Source organism: Alligator sinensis, unplaced genomic scaffold (genome assembly GCF_000455745.1).
Source record: "Alligator sinensis unplaced genomic scaffold, ASM45574v1 scaffold119_2, whole genome shotgun sequence".
NCBI classification, from domain to species: domain Eukaryota; kingdom Metazoa; phylum Chordata; order Crocodylia; family Alligatoridae; genus Alligator; species Alligator sinensis.
This window is the reverse complement of record NW_005842242.1, coordinates 503,232-518,266: the sequence shown is the minus strand read 5'-3', so window position 1 is coordinate 518,266 and position 15,035 is coordinate 503,232. Positions and strand designations below refer to the sequence as shown.

Below are 15,035 nucleotides of genomic sequence, written 5' to 3'. Positions count from 1 at the left end.
CCTTCATCCTCAGTCCACATAAGCCCATCAAAATCACCATGCCTCACTACACACCTGCTTTTACTCATACGGAGATAACTGGGAAGGGAGAAAACGAAACCTAAACATAGTCAAAGAGCTACACTACATAATGCTCCATTTCCCAGTATATACAATGTTTGCCTCCTCCTCCCTCACAAAGGAGGTTACAAAATGAAGGTGTCTTACACACTACACCTACATTAAATAACTGAAATCACTGTAATAAATGTTGACGAAAATCCAGACAAATGAATATAAAACCCCTCTCCCACCTTTTACCCATAATATGCAATGGAAAGCAGGGTACTTTAAGCAGCTAAAATTGGCCTTTGTGCTCCTCCCCTCCTTACAACTGTTTATTCCTCCATTCAGAAGGCAAGGTGAATACAGACCTTTATAGACCAACTAAATAAGATAGATAGAGCACAAGCTTTTAAGAATCCAAGTTCACAGCACCTTATGAAGCGAACTTGGGTTCACAAAAGCTTGTGCTCGATGCATCTCTTATTTAGTTATCTATAAAGGTGCATATCTACCCTGCCTTCTGATTTGAGACTAACACAGCTAACCACCTCTCTATGCCTCCACTGATCATGGAAGGATAGTGACATACTCTTATTGGAGTCACAAGAAACCAATGCTGCATGGTTGTAACATTCAGCTGGAAAAGACCCTTTGCGCAGTTAGCTAAATTAAGGATCCTGTTGTTACTCCATGTTCTCTCTTAGTCAATGTAGCTCTTTGTGTACAAGTTGCTGTCTCTAGTGCGGATGGTGGTGCTGGGGCGTGCAAGCTGTTTCCTTGGAGACCTGGGTGTTACACAAAGAATTGACCACAAGGCTTGGTTCAGTGGCAAAAGCTCAGCGGGGTTTATTACCTACATAGGTGGTTAGCTGCGTTAGCCTTGCTAACATGTCTATCCACCGGGTTACAAGAAGTTAGCCCTGGATCCTGGTGGTGAGGCACAGGTACACCTTGTAATAGCTTTTATCCTTCTGGCCCTTTGAACTACAGAGTTCAAAGAATACCAGGCCTTCTCTTATACACAAAGTTAGCAGTTCTGTTTACACCAGCCATTTACATGGTCAATACTGCCAGCAAAGCCTATAAATGAGTTGTATATGCATTGATCGGTGCTTATATTACTCATTACTCCAGCAAGGCCTGCAGATCCCATCTAAAACTATCTTCTTAATCAAATGTGTTATAGTGACTCTATGGACTCCAACAATATACTGCAAAATCACTGGAAGAGCTCTATGCTTGTCAACTGACAGAGAGAGTACTGGATAATCATGATTAGAGGTGAAACTGGCCACATAGGCTGCTGACAGACATGAACCCCCCGCCCTCCTAAAATGCACTTTACCGGAAGAGGCAGTGCATTAGCTGACCTGGCTCTGCACCATCTATATAGACTGTGTGATTTAGCGGGGCTTTTTAGTGCTTTTATCTAAAGCAGATTCAATCAGTTATTAGATACATTTCCAAAAAGCCCCGCTTAAGTGTGCAATCTATCCAGATGTTGGGTGAGCCGGGTCAAGCTAACACAATGCCTCTTTCTGGGCATGTGCTGGGCTCAGCACAGGGGTACACCAAGTTTAAAGTAAAGCACTGGTTTGGGGGGAGGGTATGTCTGTAGGCAGCCTTGTTGCCCAAGTCAAATCAGCTTTACTGTCTAACTGGACAGACATCCATGTCACAAGGGAATTATCCCAAGAACACAAAGACTGAAAGGCACATTGATTTTCTCACCTAGGTACCCAGTGATCTCTCTAAAACTTGCTCTTCTGCTGAAACTATGCCTGTTCTAGGGATAGCGGGAGAGCTTTGTTCTTTGGCGATGCCAAACTGGTTAGCGTTTGTAGTTATTGGTTAGTGTATACCAATAACTACAAGTGTGTGTGTGTGTGTGTGTGTGTGTGTGTGTGTGCGTGTGTGTGTGTGTGTGTGTGTGTGTGTGTGTGTGTGTGTGTGTGTGTGTGTTTCCACCCCCCACCCCTCCTTCAAAGAGATGGACATGGGCTACCCTGAGTATTGGTCTGTTCCAGCATAGCAGTTTGGAATCAGAATCTGTCTCAGAGGTAAAAAACATGTTTCCTGTTCAATGCTGAACTACAGGGAAAAATCACTGATAAATTTACGAAACAGCAATCATCATGCAAACTGCAAGACTAATACTATATCTGCAGTGGGCTTAAAATATCTAGAAACTATCAACCTGCATTTGGAATACAATCTTTGGATAAGATAAAAGACAGAATAAGGTTTGATTTTTTTGTTTGTTTGTTTTTGGTTTTTTTGTGTTTAAATAAAAGGATTTTTTTTGCTTCCGCAGAATAACAAGTCAGCCCCAACTGGCAGCTGGAATCAACTTTAGTTCAGAAGAAAACTACAGCCTGTAGCAGATTGCAAAGAAAGGCGATCATCACTTTAGCAACTTATTTCAGTGAGCAATACTGGTTAAAGTAGCATCCAGAACCATACTTAAGAGCAATTCACACATAGTAGCAACTATATTTTATATCTTGTCATTTTAGAGGAAGGTTCACAGAAACCTGGTTGTAAAGTGCTAGATTAGATTACCGAGAAAATCTCCTGGAAATCACCAGCAGCTGAAATTAAATTACAAAGATGGGGAAGCAATTTTCACCCCTCTAATAAATGTTTATATTGGACAATGCAGAGGACACTTTCAGCGCATGTGTGTGCATGTGTGGCTGGGGGAATAAAACCACAGAGACATATATATTTCCCACTTTGCAAAGGCAAACATATACTCACATATCAATAGTCCAGACACTGTACCTACAAGTGGTAATGTTATCTCCTGAGAAAACCATTGTGCCCTAAAGCCAATAGTTTGGCTCTCAGAGGCATAAGAGGCAAGGCCAAATATTTCCTTAGATTTTATATAGGATGTGAAGCTGCCTGAACAGCTTCTTTTGGAAAAAGGATTAACCCTACATGGATCATATAGATCAGAGGTTTTCAAACTGTGGCCCACAGACCACCACTGGTCCGTGAGCTCCATTCAGGTGGTCCACAGAAAGGTTGCGGAAGTATCGAGAATATCTGTACTTGTACAGTAAGACTACTGATATTAAAATACGAGTTGTGTGCTTTGATTTGTAGAACAAAAAAAAAAGTTTAAGTGGCCTGCCAAGACTCTCAGCAATTTTCAAGTGATCCGCAAAAAAAAGAATTTGAGAACCACTGATACAGATCAATCAGGGATCTTTTGAGCATCAGGGCATTCCCGTGCTATGCACTGCCTTTCTTCTCTCCTCCCTGCTCTCTTCCTCCACTTACCATCCCTATTGAATTTAATACTGTTGCTGGCTATGTGCTTTTGTGGTACTTTGTGGTGATGACAAGTGGAGATTGCAGGGCACACACGAGGGGGAGAGAGCAGGTGATCAGCGACTCACGGCAGCAACTAAATCCCAAACACCAGTCCTACATGTTGCCAACCCCTGACCAGAAAGAGAATCGACCCCCAAACCTTGACGTTAGGTAGGTAGGACACTCACCACAATAATGCTCTCGTGGTCTTGAGTGGTTAAACTGTTGTTCTGGAAGGGATAAACAGTAGAGGTCAATAAGCAAACTGTATTTTGAAAGCAATATGTTCAGTGCCCGTCCCTCAGCCTGTGCAAAGGAACAAAGGAAAGGGCCCAGTTCTGTCATCCCTTTACTCATCATTCCCTTCATACAGATCATAGTACATATGCTGTCAGGAGCAGGGCTGATTTCCACTTCCTACTCCGTCCCTTTCATGACTCTCCCACTCAGTGCACCCTGGACTTACAACCTGGGAATAGCAGCTCACTGGTCACTGTGATACCAGAGCAGTACTAATGTAACAGAAAAATTAAACCAGTGGCAGGTATTTCTTGAAAGCACTCTCAGTTTCGGACAAAGAAAGCACAGCATTCATCCCTGCTCTGCACTAGTACCAGGGAACTAATCGCTACAACTTCCTGCATTTCCCATCTCGGACCACGAAGCCAGCAATGCAGGTGATGTAAACTGAGCAGCCCCTCTGAGGTCAATCGAGCTGTGTTAATTTACACCCGCAGGGAACATGCTTGCGGTCTCTGTATTACGTGGTCCGTTCAACAAGGAGCGATGGGGTTACGAAGTGCTGTCGCCTTGGTTTACCAAAGGAAAGGCAGCTAGCACTTTTTCTACTCAACACCAATGCACACATAAAAGCAGAGGTCCATCTGATACGTAAAAAATCCTGACAAGAATCACATTTCCTGTTTGTATGCAGACGGAAGCAACCAGTGAACATGTGCCAAGAGCAACAAGAAAAAAAAAGCTTCCTTTATTTCTAAATGAACAACAGATTAACTATGGTGGCAAATGCTCCTAAATAAAATGGGGATATCACCCCACTCAGGAGCAGATCATCTATTTGAAACAGGCAAAGGGGAAGCTAATTCCCAGATCTTTCCATTTGAAAAATCACTTTATATTAAATTAATGGTGCTTGCATACTACCGGTCCGGATGAGAATGATCTGTTACAAACAAATGCAGCCAACCCAACCCCCACTGAATGGCAGCTTTGCCACTAGCTTCAAACAAGACATGAATCAGCCCAAAATGAATGGTAACCGTGAACCACGGGGGGGGGGGCAGGAAAAAGACGACAAAAATAGTGGTTTTCTAAGGAAACTACAGAGGATGAGTCAACTCCAAACCACTGTGACTCCCACTGAAATCAGGAGCAGAGGCCTATATTCAGGAGCAGAACGTTGAGTCCCCAATTTGAAACCGTGTCCTGGGGTTTTGTTGTTTGGAAGGGGGGGCAGAGGGGGGATTTGCTTTTTTTCTTCAAAGGGAAATAAACAAGGTGGGACCGGCCCCACGCTCATACCTCCGAGAGCAGTTTTGAGACAATCTCCAGTGGTGCTTGATGGATAGAATCATCCTGTAGTGGAGATGTGAGTGCCATGTCCACCAGCGTCCTGATCTCCTTCAGAACAACCTCCCAACGGCTTGGGTTGCTAAGCACCTTCTTGTACTTGTAAATCTTTTTCTGCAAGAAAACAAACACAGAGTCATACTGAAACTCTAGCTAGCCCATCCCATCGTCCTTTGGAAACTGTCAGAGGACAGCAACTTGCCAATCAAGACCTACAAAAGAACACTTTTGCATTTTAATCCTTGACTCCTTTTCTGTTTATTTTAAGTGCAATGCTTAAATTCTGAAAATAGAGGGGTATAAAACTGATGGTTCATAATCCCATTCCATAAAAATATTGAGATGAGACTGCCACATTTTGCTCTAGTATTGAAAATGAGCTGTCAGGATAGCACCGGGCACCTTGCTTTGTTTTATCCATGGCCTGTAACTAATCCATTCTCTGCAGTTCAGTCAAAGATAATAGTTGAGGTACCGCTTTCACAGCCAAAAGTCCTTTTAAATAAAATGCAATTTGTTCCATTTAGTTGCTGGGAATAGTATAGTAAATATTAATTGCTCTACAAATATTTTATACTGCATTGCCCACTAACAAACTCCAGTTCAGGAAAAAAAAGCTCATCATTCTAAGAACAATTTTAAAGATGGTCAAGAAAAGCTCCAATTGAAATCCTCACCATTGGGGAACACAATTCCATTGATATTGTAACACTCGATGGAATTGTATCAATTGGTCAAAATTTATTGCAAGCAAAAAAACCCACAAGTTTTGACACTGTCAGAATTTCCCTCGCACACACTTCAAAACTTTCAGAATAATTAAATGTTGATTTTTGGAAGCCAGAGGTATTTTTGTATTTTATATTGGATTCTTCCCTAAAACAGAAGTTAAAGTTAAAAAATCTAAAGTAAAGCTTTGCCATGTTGCAACAGTGCAATGTTTTGATCTATCCAAAACATCCCCATTCCCCCGTCACTCTCCCACAATTTGCTTTTGTAGAAAATTTCAGAATTGTCTAGTGCTGTTCCTAGCCATACTGAAAACAATTGCCAAAGCCTTGAAATTCCCCTCCCTGCTCCTGAGTTCTCACTCTCTAAACCCTCTACTTCATACCTACTAATGTCAACACTACTCCAAATCTAGTGACTACGTGTTACATACACACGAAAGGACAACCCTTACCGCCACAACAGCCATACTGCTCAGAATGACTGTAGTATAGACTGTCTTGGATTATAAATAGCATTCTTTGGGGAAAAAACATCATTTAAAGTCCCAGCCGGTCAGCTTGACTAAATTCTAGAAGCTCAACAAAATGATGAAATGATGATGAGAGTTATGTCTCCCGATAACCCCAAGAGAGACAGACATTGATCCAGGTTAGGCCAGATGCAATCTTCAATCGTCATTCAGATTTCTAGAACCACCACCAAAAAGCCTCTGCTGGTTATTGAAACTTCCAAGAATTTTTGCTATGGCTCATCTCCTCCTATCTCCTCTTGTCTCTTCTATCTATTCATAAATCTAGCCTAGTGACCAAAGGGGCCAAAAAGCCCATTTTCATTTTGACGAGAGTAAACCACCTGGATGAGCAGTTTTCTCAACTGCCTACCAATGCAGCAGCTGTGAGCACACAGGCTGCATTATTAGAGATGCTTTGGGGAAAAAAAGATCATTCCCTTAATAGAGCAGGGGTCCTCAGGCTGCATGATATCAGTATAACAAATGGCATGATACAAACACAGCTCCCCTTTCTAAGTGTTTTGCTGATATGCTAAATCACATCCCTTCCATTCACTTGGACAGTGCGGCCCTTCCTGAATCACCTGAAATCCGTCTATACCTGTTTGCTTATCAATCATTTCTACCCAAAAGGCAGCAACAGCCTTAATTTAATGTTCAGCAGAATGTGCAATCACCTTCCCACCCTACTGCCAGCACGACAAGTAAAGGAGAGAACAGCAAAGAAGGCTGCATACCATATTCTGCCTGTCCACGGTGGTGGGTGACAGCACTCATGCAATGGACAGAGGCTGCAAAAGGATTCTGATAACTGATTTAATTATACTTTTCATTTCAATTAAATCTACACAAAAAAGAAAAACACAATGGCAACAGCTCAGACTTGCAAGGTATTTTGGAGATGCCGGAAAGCTTAAAAAAAAAAAAGCAAGAGAGACTAAAAACCCTCACCCCCGACACTTTCAAATGTATTTCAGATTCGCAAGTTGAGTAAATACCTCTGCAAAGCTCTCTGAAACACAGACTGTCCTTTAATGGCTTCTAATTATGTAGCATATTGTCACCACTTATTTACTATCATTATAGGGTTTTTAGCATCCTTTAGGAAACAACAGGTTGGTTCCATAGAGATTTTAATTTCCCTTATTCTTCTAATGTTTTTTGGTAGATGGGCTACAGAGCTGGATAACCTAACCATCCTAGGCAGCCCGCGACCTCCACGTGACTCTTTTCTGACTAACTGAGCACATCACACAACGCAGCCTTAACAAAACCAGCTTAACAAATAGGCTTCTGCACTGAACTTTGCATCTCTGTCCTATAAAACAAGCACATTAAATTCAAAGCACAGACCAGAGGATGGCGGAGCAAAAGAGACCAGCTGAGGCATCTCATTTACCGGATTCCTCCCTTTGCATCTCATGGCAGACTTCCCCGCGTCACCCCCACCGGGGCATATTGCATCAAGAGCCCTGCTCTTTGGTGGGACCCAGCTCAGACAATCTTACCACACAAATCTTCCTGCAGCCACCAAGTTCTCCCTTGCTTTAAAAATAGATGGTCTGCATTCAGAAGTAGAGCCTTTCAGAGACGTCCATGAAAGAGCAAAAATAATGATTAAAAAAAAGCCGATTTCAATGCTGAGAAGGAGAAGAAAAATGGAGCTGACCCCCCATCACGAAGGACCTAGCTGACGGTGGTTTCTGACGCCAGCCTCAGAGCAGTTAAAAGGAAGCTCCAAGGTCAGGCTACCTCTACACATAAGCTGTTGCAGTCACAAGTAAGAAATCCCAAGCTCATTTTCTCCATTCCAGCTTTCCAAGGCAAAAGGGTTTAATATGCTTCCGTGACGTGCTGGGATCTGTAAGCAACAGGACGGCATTTTCAAGTGATGGTGGGAACGGGGAAAAATAAAACAACAGCCCCAAGAGGGTTGAACTCTGCTATCCTGAACCTTTGTCCATGGTTACACTGCTGCTTTCCTCAGCAGAATGCTATTTACTACTGTAGACTGCCTCACTGAACGCCTCAATTAAGTCTGAAACCTATCAGTTGGTTACAGAAGCAATTTGGTTCACGTCAGCAAGCATTTGGCCAACGCTGAACCATCTGCTCTATTCTACTTGTGCTGCCGCCTGAACAAGGGGGAACAATCACTTGTGGGGCTGCACAAACTAAGCCCAAGACCAGAGAGTGGTCAGAAGGCAGCCCATCAAAGGGCTGCCTTGCTCCTGGGTGCAGATATAAAAAGCACCTGTGATTGCACGCACCACCGTTGCAAGTCAAACGAGAGCAGCAGATTTCAGAATCTGTGATAGCAGAAGTCCGTTTCTGTAAAACTGCCCTGCTGGCAAGAGCAGCCCCCCTGCTGTTAATGGGATTATTCATCCAAAAGCAGCTTTGCAGACTGGACTTGGCTTTGAAAAACGCTTAGGATCCCGAGCACTGTGCAAACTCCCGACAGTCACTGATGCCTTGTGGAGACTGCACTGTACAGCCAGGCATCCAAGCACATCCACATCTGATCTCAGCATTACTCTTGCACTCGCCACCAGGGCATGAAGACACCAAAACAAGAAAACAAAATGGCAATGAACAGCTGTATTCTCAAAAAAAAAGAGATCTCAAAATTACAATGCCCAGAAATCAGACCTCAACTCCATTAGTTACTGTCCAGCCAGAACCACCCGGCTTTCTAATGCCATTCCAGATGTGCCTGAAGCGATTCTTTTAAAACACAACTGTTACACTTAACTGTAGAGGAGCAGAAACACAAGGAACAAAGGGTAATAATTTGCATCCACATGGCACCTTCCACCCAAAAAAACCCAAATTGTCCTAGCTAATGAAACTGAAAAATCCCTAGAGTTTTGTAAGACTCATCCCCATTTCACAGCTGGAAAAAGCGATATTCCACCTTACTTTAGACGTAGAGTTGTGGACAACAAGGTCGGAAGGAGTCAACCACTCTTAACAGAGGAGGGGTTTATTAAATAGGTCCTACATGAAACTATATTATATGCTGCAAGTGCCTTACCCTTCGGTATCACTCCCAAAAATGCTATATAATAAGAAGAGACTAATTAATCTATCTACCTAAGTCAGAGCTACTTCTAAATGCAAACAGAAGTAAAGAGTTATTTCAAATTGGCATCCTAGGAACTTCCTTGATGCTGTCGAAGGCCCTAAGCAGCTATTATTTTTGGTGGCTATTGGATGACTAGGTAATGTTAACCTTTTCTGTACTCAGAATCCATGTGGGATTTTTCTGTACTCAAAATCCACTCTAAATCCTGGAAAACGAGCTTCTCCGAGCACCACATGCATTTGTTTGTTCTCAAAAAAGAAAGATGGAGAATAAAGGAAACAAAACCAAAATCTGGAGTGGATTTGCTTATAAGGCTGAAGCGATTAGAGTTAAATAACCTTTATTACTGAAATGAGTGATACATTTTAGCACTAGATTTGATTTTATTGTCTCAATTGTGGATCTATGTACAACAATGTTATAGATTCATGTCTTGATTTACTACTACAGTAAAAAACTCTGTTATTTGGCATCCATGGGGAATGGGGGGTGATGGTTAATCAAATATGCTGGTTATCTGAAAGTTATACTTACTTTTCCCACCACTAAGCTTGATTCTGTGTGTGCCCGCTGCATTTGCACATGTAAGCACACTCAGGCAGTCCTTGTTCTGCTTAGTTGCAGGATGGGCAAGATATTCAGCGATCAAGTCATAATACAGCACAGGCACAATGTGATCACAATGACAGATGAGACTGCCACTAGTGACACCGGTCAGCAGCGTCCCGAAGCTTCCGTAATCAACAGATCTATGTATTGCCATCTATGATAGATGCCGGTTAATGGAGCATTCCAGATGGTAAAGTGCCGGACAACACAGCTTTTACTGTATATTTATATTAATAATGTTTTTATGTCCGTGGGTTCTGTTTTTAGTATAATATTTGTAGTTTGGTTACTTTGTTCAAACTTATTTATATTATGGTCATGTGTGTGTTATGTCATTTTGGGGAGCATGGCATTTAGCCAAAATCCTTAATAATTTTGAACTGAAACTGAATTGAATTGAGTGGATTGTTGAAGTCTAGCTTTCTCTTTCCAGCCATCCCACAACCTCTGTTGAGACAATCCTTCCTCTCTCTGTTCACAACTGCAGGTAAGCTGATCACTCATTGCTGCAGCCACACTAACACTACAACGTAAGTGTGTGCTGGCTTCCCAAGGGCTGTGTGCGCCACAGGTTATTGATTTTTGCTGAGCAGAGGAAAGCAGTTCCAGTCAATGGAAAAAATGGCAAAAACTCCCACGTGTAGTTCCTTCCCATCTTGCTGTGGGGCAGAGCTGAGCCAGGCAAGGTTACAGCTTCAACCCAATGGCAAGACAGAACTTTTATAAACTGAAGGTGGCAGCCACACATGACTCGGTATTATGGACCACAAACCCGGAAACTGGACTAGCTCAATGGACCACCTTGTTACTATCCCCAGAGACAGCAACACACAAAACCATTTGCAATGTGAAACACACATGTTTTACTGGTCCTGCAAAACCAATAAACTATGCTACATGTTCTTCAGTGCCAGCTACCAGTACCTTACCTATCAACAAACTATCTTGCTATATAAAGCATTTTTGTAACTCTAGTCCAGTACTGTCTTTCACAATCAGTAGCATCATCTGTTTTCAGAAATTGCTGACTCCAAGCACAGACGTGCAAGAATCCATGAAAAGTCCCACGCCAGCCAACTGGACAGCACCTGGGTGTGGGGGTTTTTGGTTAGGGTCAGAGTGATGTAGCCGTGGTGGTCCAGAAATTACATGAAAGAGAAAAAATTCTTAGAGTGACGTTGAACCAACTGTATAGCTGTGACAGAGTTTGACAAGCATTTGAATGCAAGGCATTCTTCATCAGGTTTTCTTTTGCCATAATCAGGGCCTCGTCTACTGGTATCACTGCCTTTCAGGACAGTGTGATCTGCCTTGCACATGAAGATGGCATAACCTGGGGTTCTGTAAGCTGTTAGCACCAGCAGCACGGTCTAACACTTTGCACAATGATTCATTTCCATTATGTGAGGTTTATTTATATTTAATAGCTGCTTGACACTACTTGCCTGACTATACCAATGCCACCACCTTCCCCCAACAAGTAAACTGGCTAGGGAAGTGTGAAAGGACAGCTTGGCCAACGGTGCTAATAATCCAACTACCACCCAGTCCCAGGGGGCTGAGGTGGTGGGTCTTTTGGAGGTAGCAAGTTCCCGAACCTTGCAAATAACTTCTAGAGGTTTGCAATGCTCAAGCTACAGTCTGTTAAACATTTTTACCCTTTGATGGTTCCCATTCAAAGTCCAACTAAAGCTTGGTATTAATGTTGCCAAGACTGGGGCACCTTGGTGCCAAATACTACACAATATGCACTGAGGGACCGTCCCTGCCCTGAATAGCTTCACTTTAATAGAAAATGGGTCAGAGAGGTGGAAGGACTTGGCTGAGGTCAACCAGCAAGTCAGTGGCAGACGTAAGAATAGCAGATCTAAGACTCTGCAGCTCTGGACTCCCAGACCAGTGCCACAGTCATCAAACCCAGCCCGTCTCTTGGGCTCTGAATTAAGTATAAAAATATTCTAGCACCCAAACTCAAATGGGACAAGAGTGGGATGGATACACTAGATCAGCTGTTCTTTCCCCTCAGAAATTCTCCTTCCCATTCTGCCCTCCTTTTCATATTTCTACCAGCATTTCTTTTCCAATCTGTCCCACTTGCTTTTCACTGGCTTGCATTTTCTGTCTCCTAGTCCCAGCTAAGCAGAACAAAAACTTGATGACATTCAAACCTGAGCTAAACTTTCACAGTCATGAAGCTTGAGTGGGTTCAACATTCGGTGAGACGAGTTCAGCTGTCACTAATAAACATTCTGGACTCTGAAACAGACACTCCCCATTGACGTCAAAGCTCGCCTTTCACTGACAGCCTAGGTTGGGAAGATGAAAGGGAATCTATCAAAAAAGCAGCCAAGGTGGTTTCCATTTCTGCTCAGGAAACAAAATATAGGCAAAAAGTAGGATTATAGACAAGAAAGTGGAAAAGGGCAGCTCTTTTGGCAGCCTGTGGCATGCGACACAGGTAGCACATCTCATACAACCCTCAGTACATTGCAGCAGAATGGTGCTGGGAGAAATGTTCAGAGCCCCTGCTCTCAGCCTCCTTCAGAGCAGCAGTGGCCGCGGCTTTGAAAGCATCAGCTTGCACTGGGCTCTCAGGTGAAGCAAGACTACTTAGGATATCTCCTAGAGCAGGGCTGTGTCACTGATGTCCCATGGGCCACATGTGGCCCCCGGGCTTGAGGTGCTACTCCCCACAAGCTTCTGTGGCCTGCCACCATCCCATGGCCAGAGGGCTCAGGGGACCCAAGAACCTAGCACAGCATCCATGGCAGTCCAATGGGATGGGGGCCCAGGAACTGAGCGTAGGATCCTTGGCAGTGCCATGGGACTCTCCTGCCATGCTAGTGGGGTAGGAAGCACAAAGCATGTTGCAATATGTCCACATGTCATGGGGAATGGCAAAGGGTGCTATGTGGTGTGTTGCCACAGCATGGGGAAGAGGGACTGTGAGCTACATCCGCAAGGGTGGGGATAGGTGAGGAAGAAGCTTATCTTTTGGGAGAATTGTACAGTTTGGCAAGGGTGGATACAGTGCAGCATGCGACCTGAGGGGTACCTGCCTGGGTTGTGTGGCCCACACAAAGTATGCTTGGGGGTCCTGGAGCTCCCAGCCACTCAGAAGTTGGACAGCCCTGTCCTAGGGAATGGCCAAAACACAAAGAGGAAGCAATGAGACCTCAGGTACAGCCGCACGACAGAGAGCCTTTCCTGTCACCTTTGCTCAGTGTACAGCTCTCATGTACCATCTATTCACCTTCTCCCTTCCAGGAGAGGCCCAGAGTACATCCCTGTGATCTCATCTCTCCTCCCACAAAGTGGCTGGGTGGTTTGCTCAGAGAATCAAGCAGCATGCAAACACTGGGACTTCATACACAGACAGTGGTTTTTTTTTGTCTTCCCAGGGATCCCAAAGCACGTTGCAAATTAGAGCCATGAAGATCATCACCGAGGCTAGTGGATTCTCTTGGCTGGGAGGTGGCAACATCTTCACAGAGGAGGCTGGGAAGGAGGCAACTCGGGATTCTTAGCCCACAAAGAACAAACAAGATTTTAGTCTTATACGTATTCTCCCTTGAAAGTCCTCACAGGCATGAGGGACGTACATGTGTAGCTTGGAAAAAGGGAAAGCAACTGGAATTTAAACCCCTGGCTCTACATGTTTCAGGCACTGGCCGCTCACCCTGACAAATGCCCCCTTCACATGCACTGATCTGATTCCACACTGCAGTATATTTTTAGCCACCTGAATTCAAAGCTCCTACAGTTTGCCCTACAGGCCCGTATGTGGGGGGTCTGTATTGTACCTTCCTATGCTGTGTGGGAAGGTACAATACAGACCCCGCCACCCCACAAAAAAATATTTTTTATTTTTTGGCCAATACCTTTCCTGTAATGCAGCCCTCCCTTTGTGATGGAACAGAAGCATAGCTGGATGGTCTGAGCTAGACCTCCCCAACCATGCATTTGAGATGCTTTTCAGTAACTATAAAATACAAAAGGCCAACTGTGGTTCCAGCTGCGCTTCGCCTGGGCTAACGCGGTTGCTCTCGTAATCAGACCTGTCCACAGGGGAGATGCTTTTTGGCAGCGCTGACCCTTGATGCATTCCCTGAAACCCTTCATCCCTGCTTCCATTTCCTTTTTGGCAAATGCTCCCATTCTTCAGGCCCTGGTTCCAGCACCAGCTTTGCATTTCAGGTTGGCAAAACGTCAGCTTTCGTCCTGCTCCCAGCAAATGTTGTTCCGTGTTTTTCGCGTTACAGAGCCAAGTGAGGGTTTGTTTCTTAACGCTGCCTTGGCTCTGTGGAATTTCATTACTACTGCAGGAGACGCTCCAAGCAGGCAAACAGAAAACCCCGTGCTTGCAACAGTTATTAGTGCAGAGATGGCTGGATCTTTTAGGTAGCCAATTGCTCTTGGCCTTTTCCTCCAAAGAAGAGGTGTTTCAAAGGATGTTGACCCCCGCTCTCCCTCCATATTTTTTAAAAGGACCAGGACTGATCCTCCAGGGATCTGTTCAGACAGAGGAAAGCCTAAGTACCCCACACTGATGCCCAGGGAAGATTCACCACAAGTTCCGATCAGTTGGTGTTACCACTGCTCCCACCCTCCCTCGGGTTTGCTGCCTGGACTGCATAGCGACTTTCAGCTCCTATCCTGAACTCTGAGAAACCTTTGCAGAGAGACTGCTGGATGCACTGAATCAGCCATCCAGCCCCACCTGCACTAAGCACCTTTGGGGTTGTAACGGCCACTGAGTCATCCAGCACTTTCTGGTACAAGATTCCTGCCACGGCAGGTCTCATTAATGCCTGCTGCAGGGTTTCTAACAGTGGGCTCAGCACCTAACGTCAGACATGGTTGCTGACAGGATACTGGGCAAGACGGATGCTGAGTCCAATCCAAGCTGGCCACACCTCTATTTTTCCGGTACCATCTTCCAACATCAAGACTGCTGGCCCATCCCTATGCTATGTGATGCATGATGTGAGCAGATGCAATCTCTCACATCTGCTATGTACTGTCAAAGCAAAAATACATTCAGATGAACAGACTAGCAGTTAAAATGCAGTGCAGGGAACACATTGTGTCACCGACTAGGGGAAATAACAGGCTAAATGCAATGCATGGGACCTAACC

The 15,035-nt window shown here is 44.2% G+C and overlaps 1 protein-coding gene across 1 annotated transcript in view; it reads right to left on the bottom strand.

Moving 5' to 3' along the window:
* CMIP (c-Maf inducing protein) overlaps positions 1-15,035 on the bottom strand; it is a 170,047-nt gene that overhangs the window by 38,088 nt on the left and 116,924 nt on the right. The window contains exons 4-5 of the mRNA XM_014521698.2: positions 4,909-5,070; positions 3,555-3,596 (exon numbers count right to left, since the gene is read on the bottom strand). Of these exons, the coding sequence (XP_014377184.1) occupies positions 3,555-3,596; positions 4,909-5,070 (204 nt within the window). The remainder of the gene's footprint in view (positions 1-3,554; positions 3,597-4,908; positions 5,071-15,035) is intronic.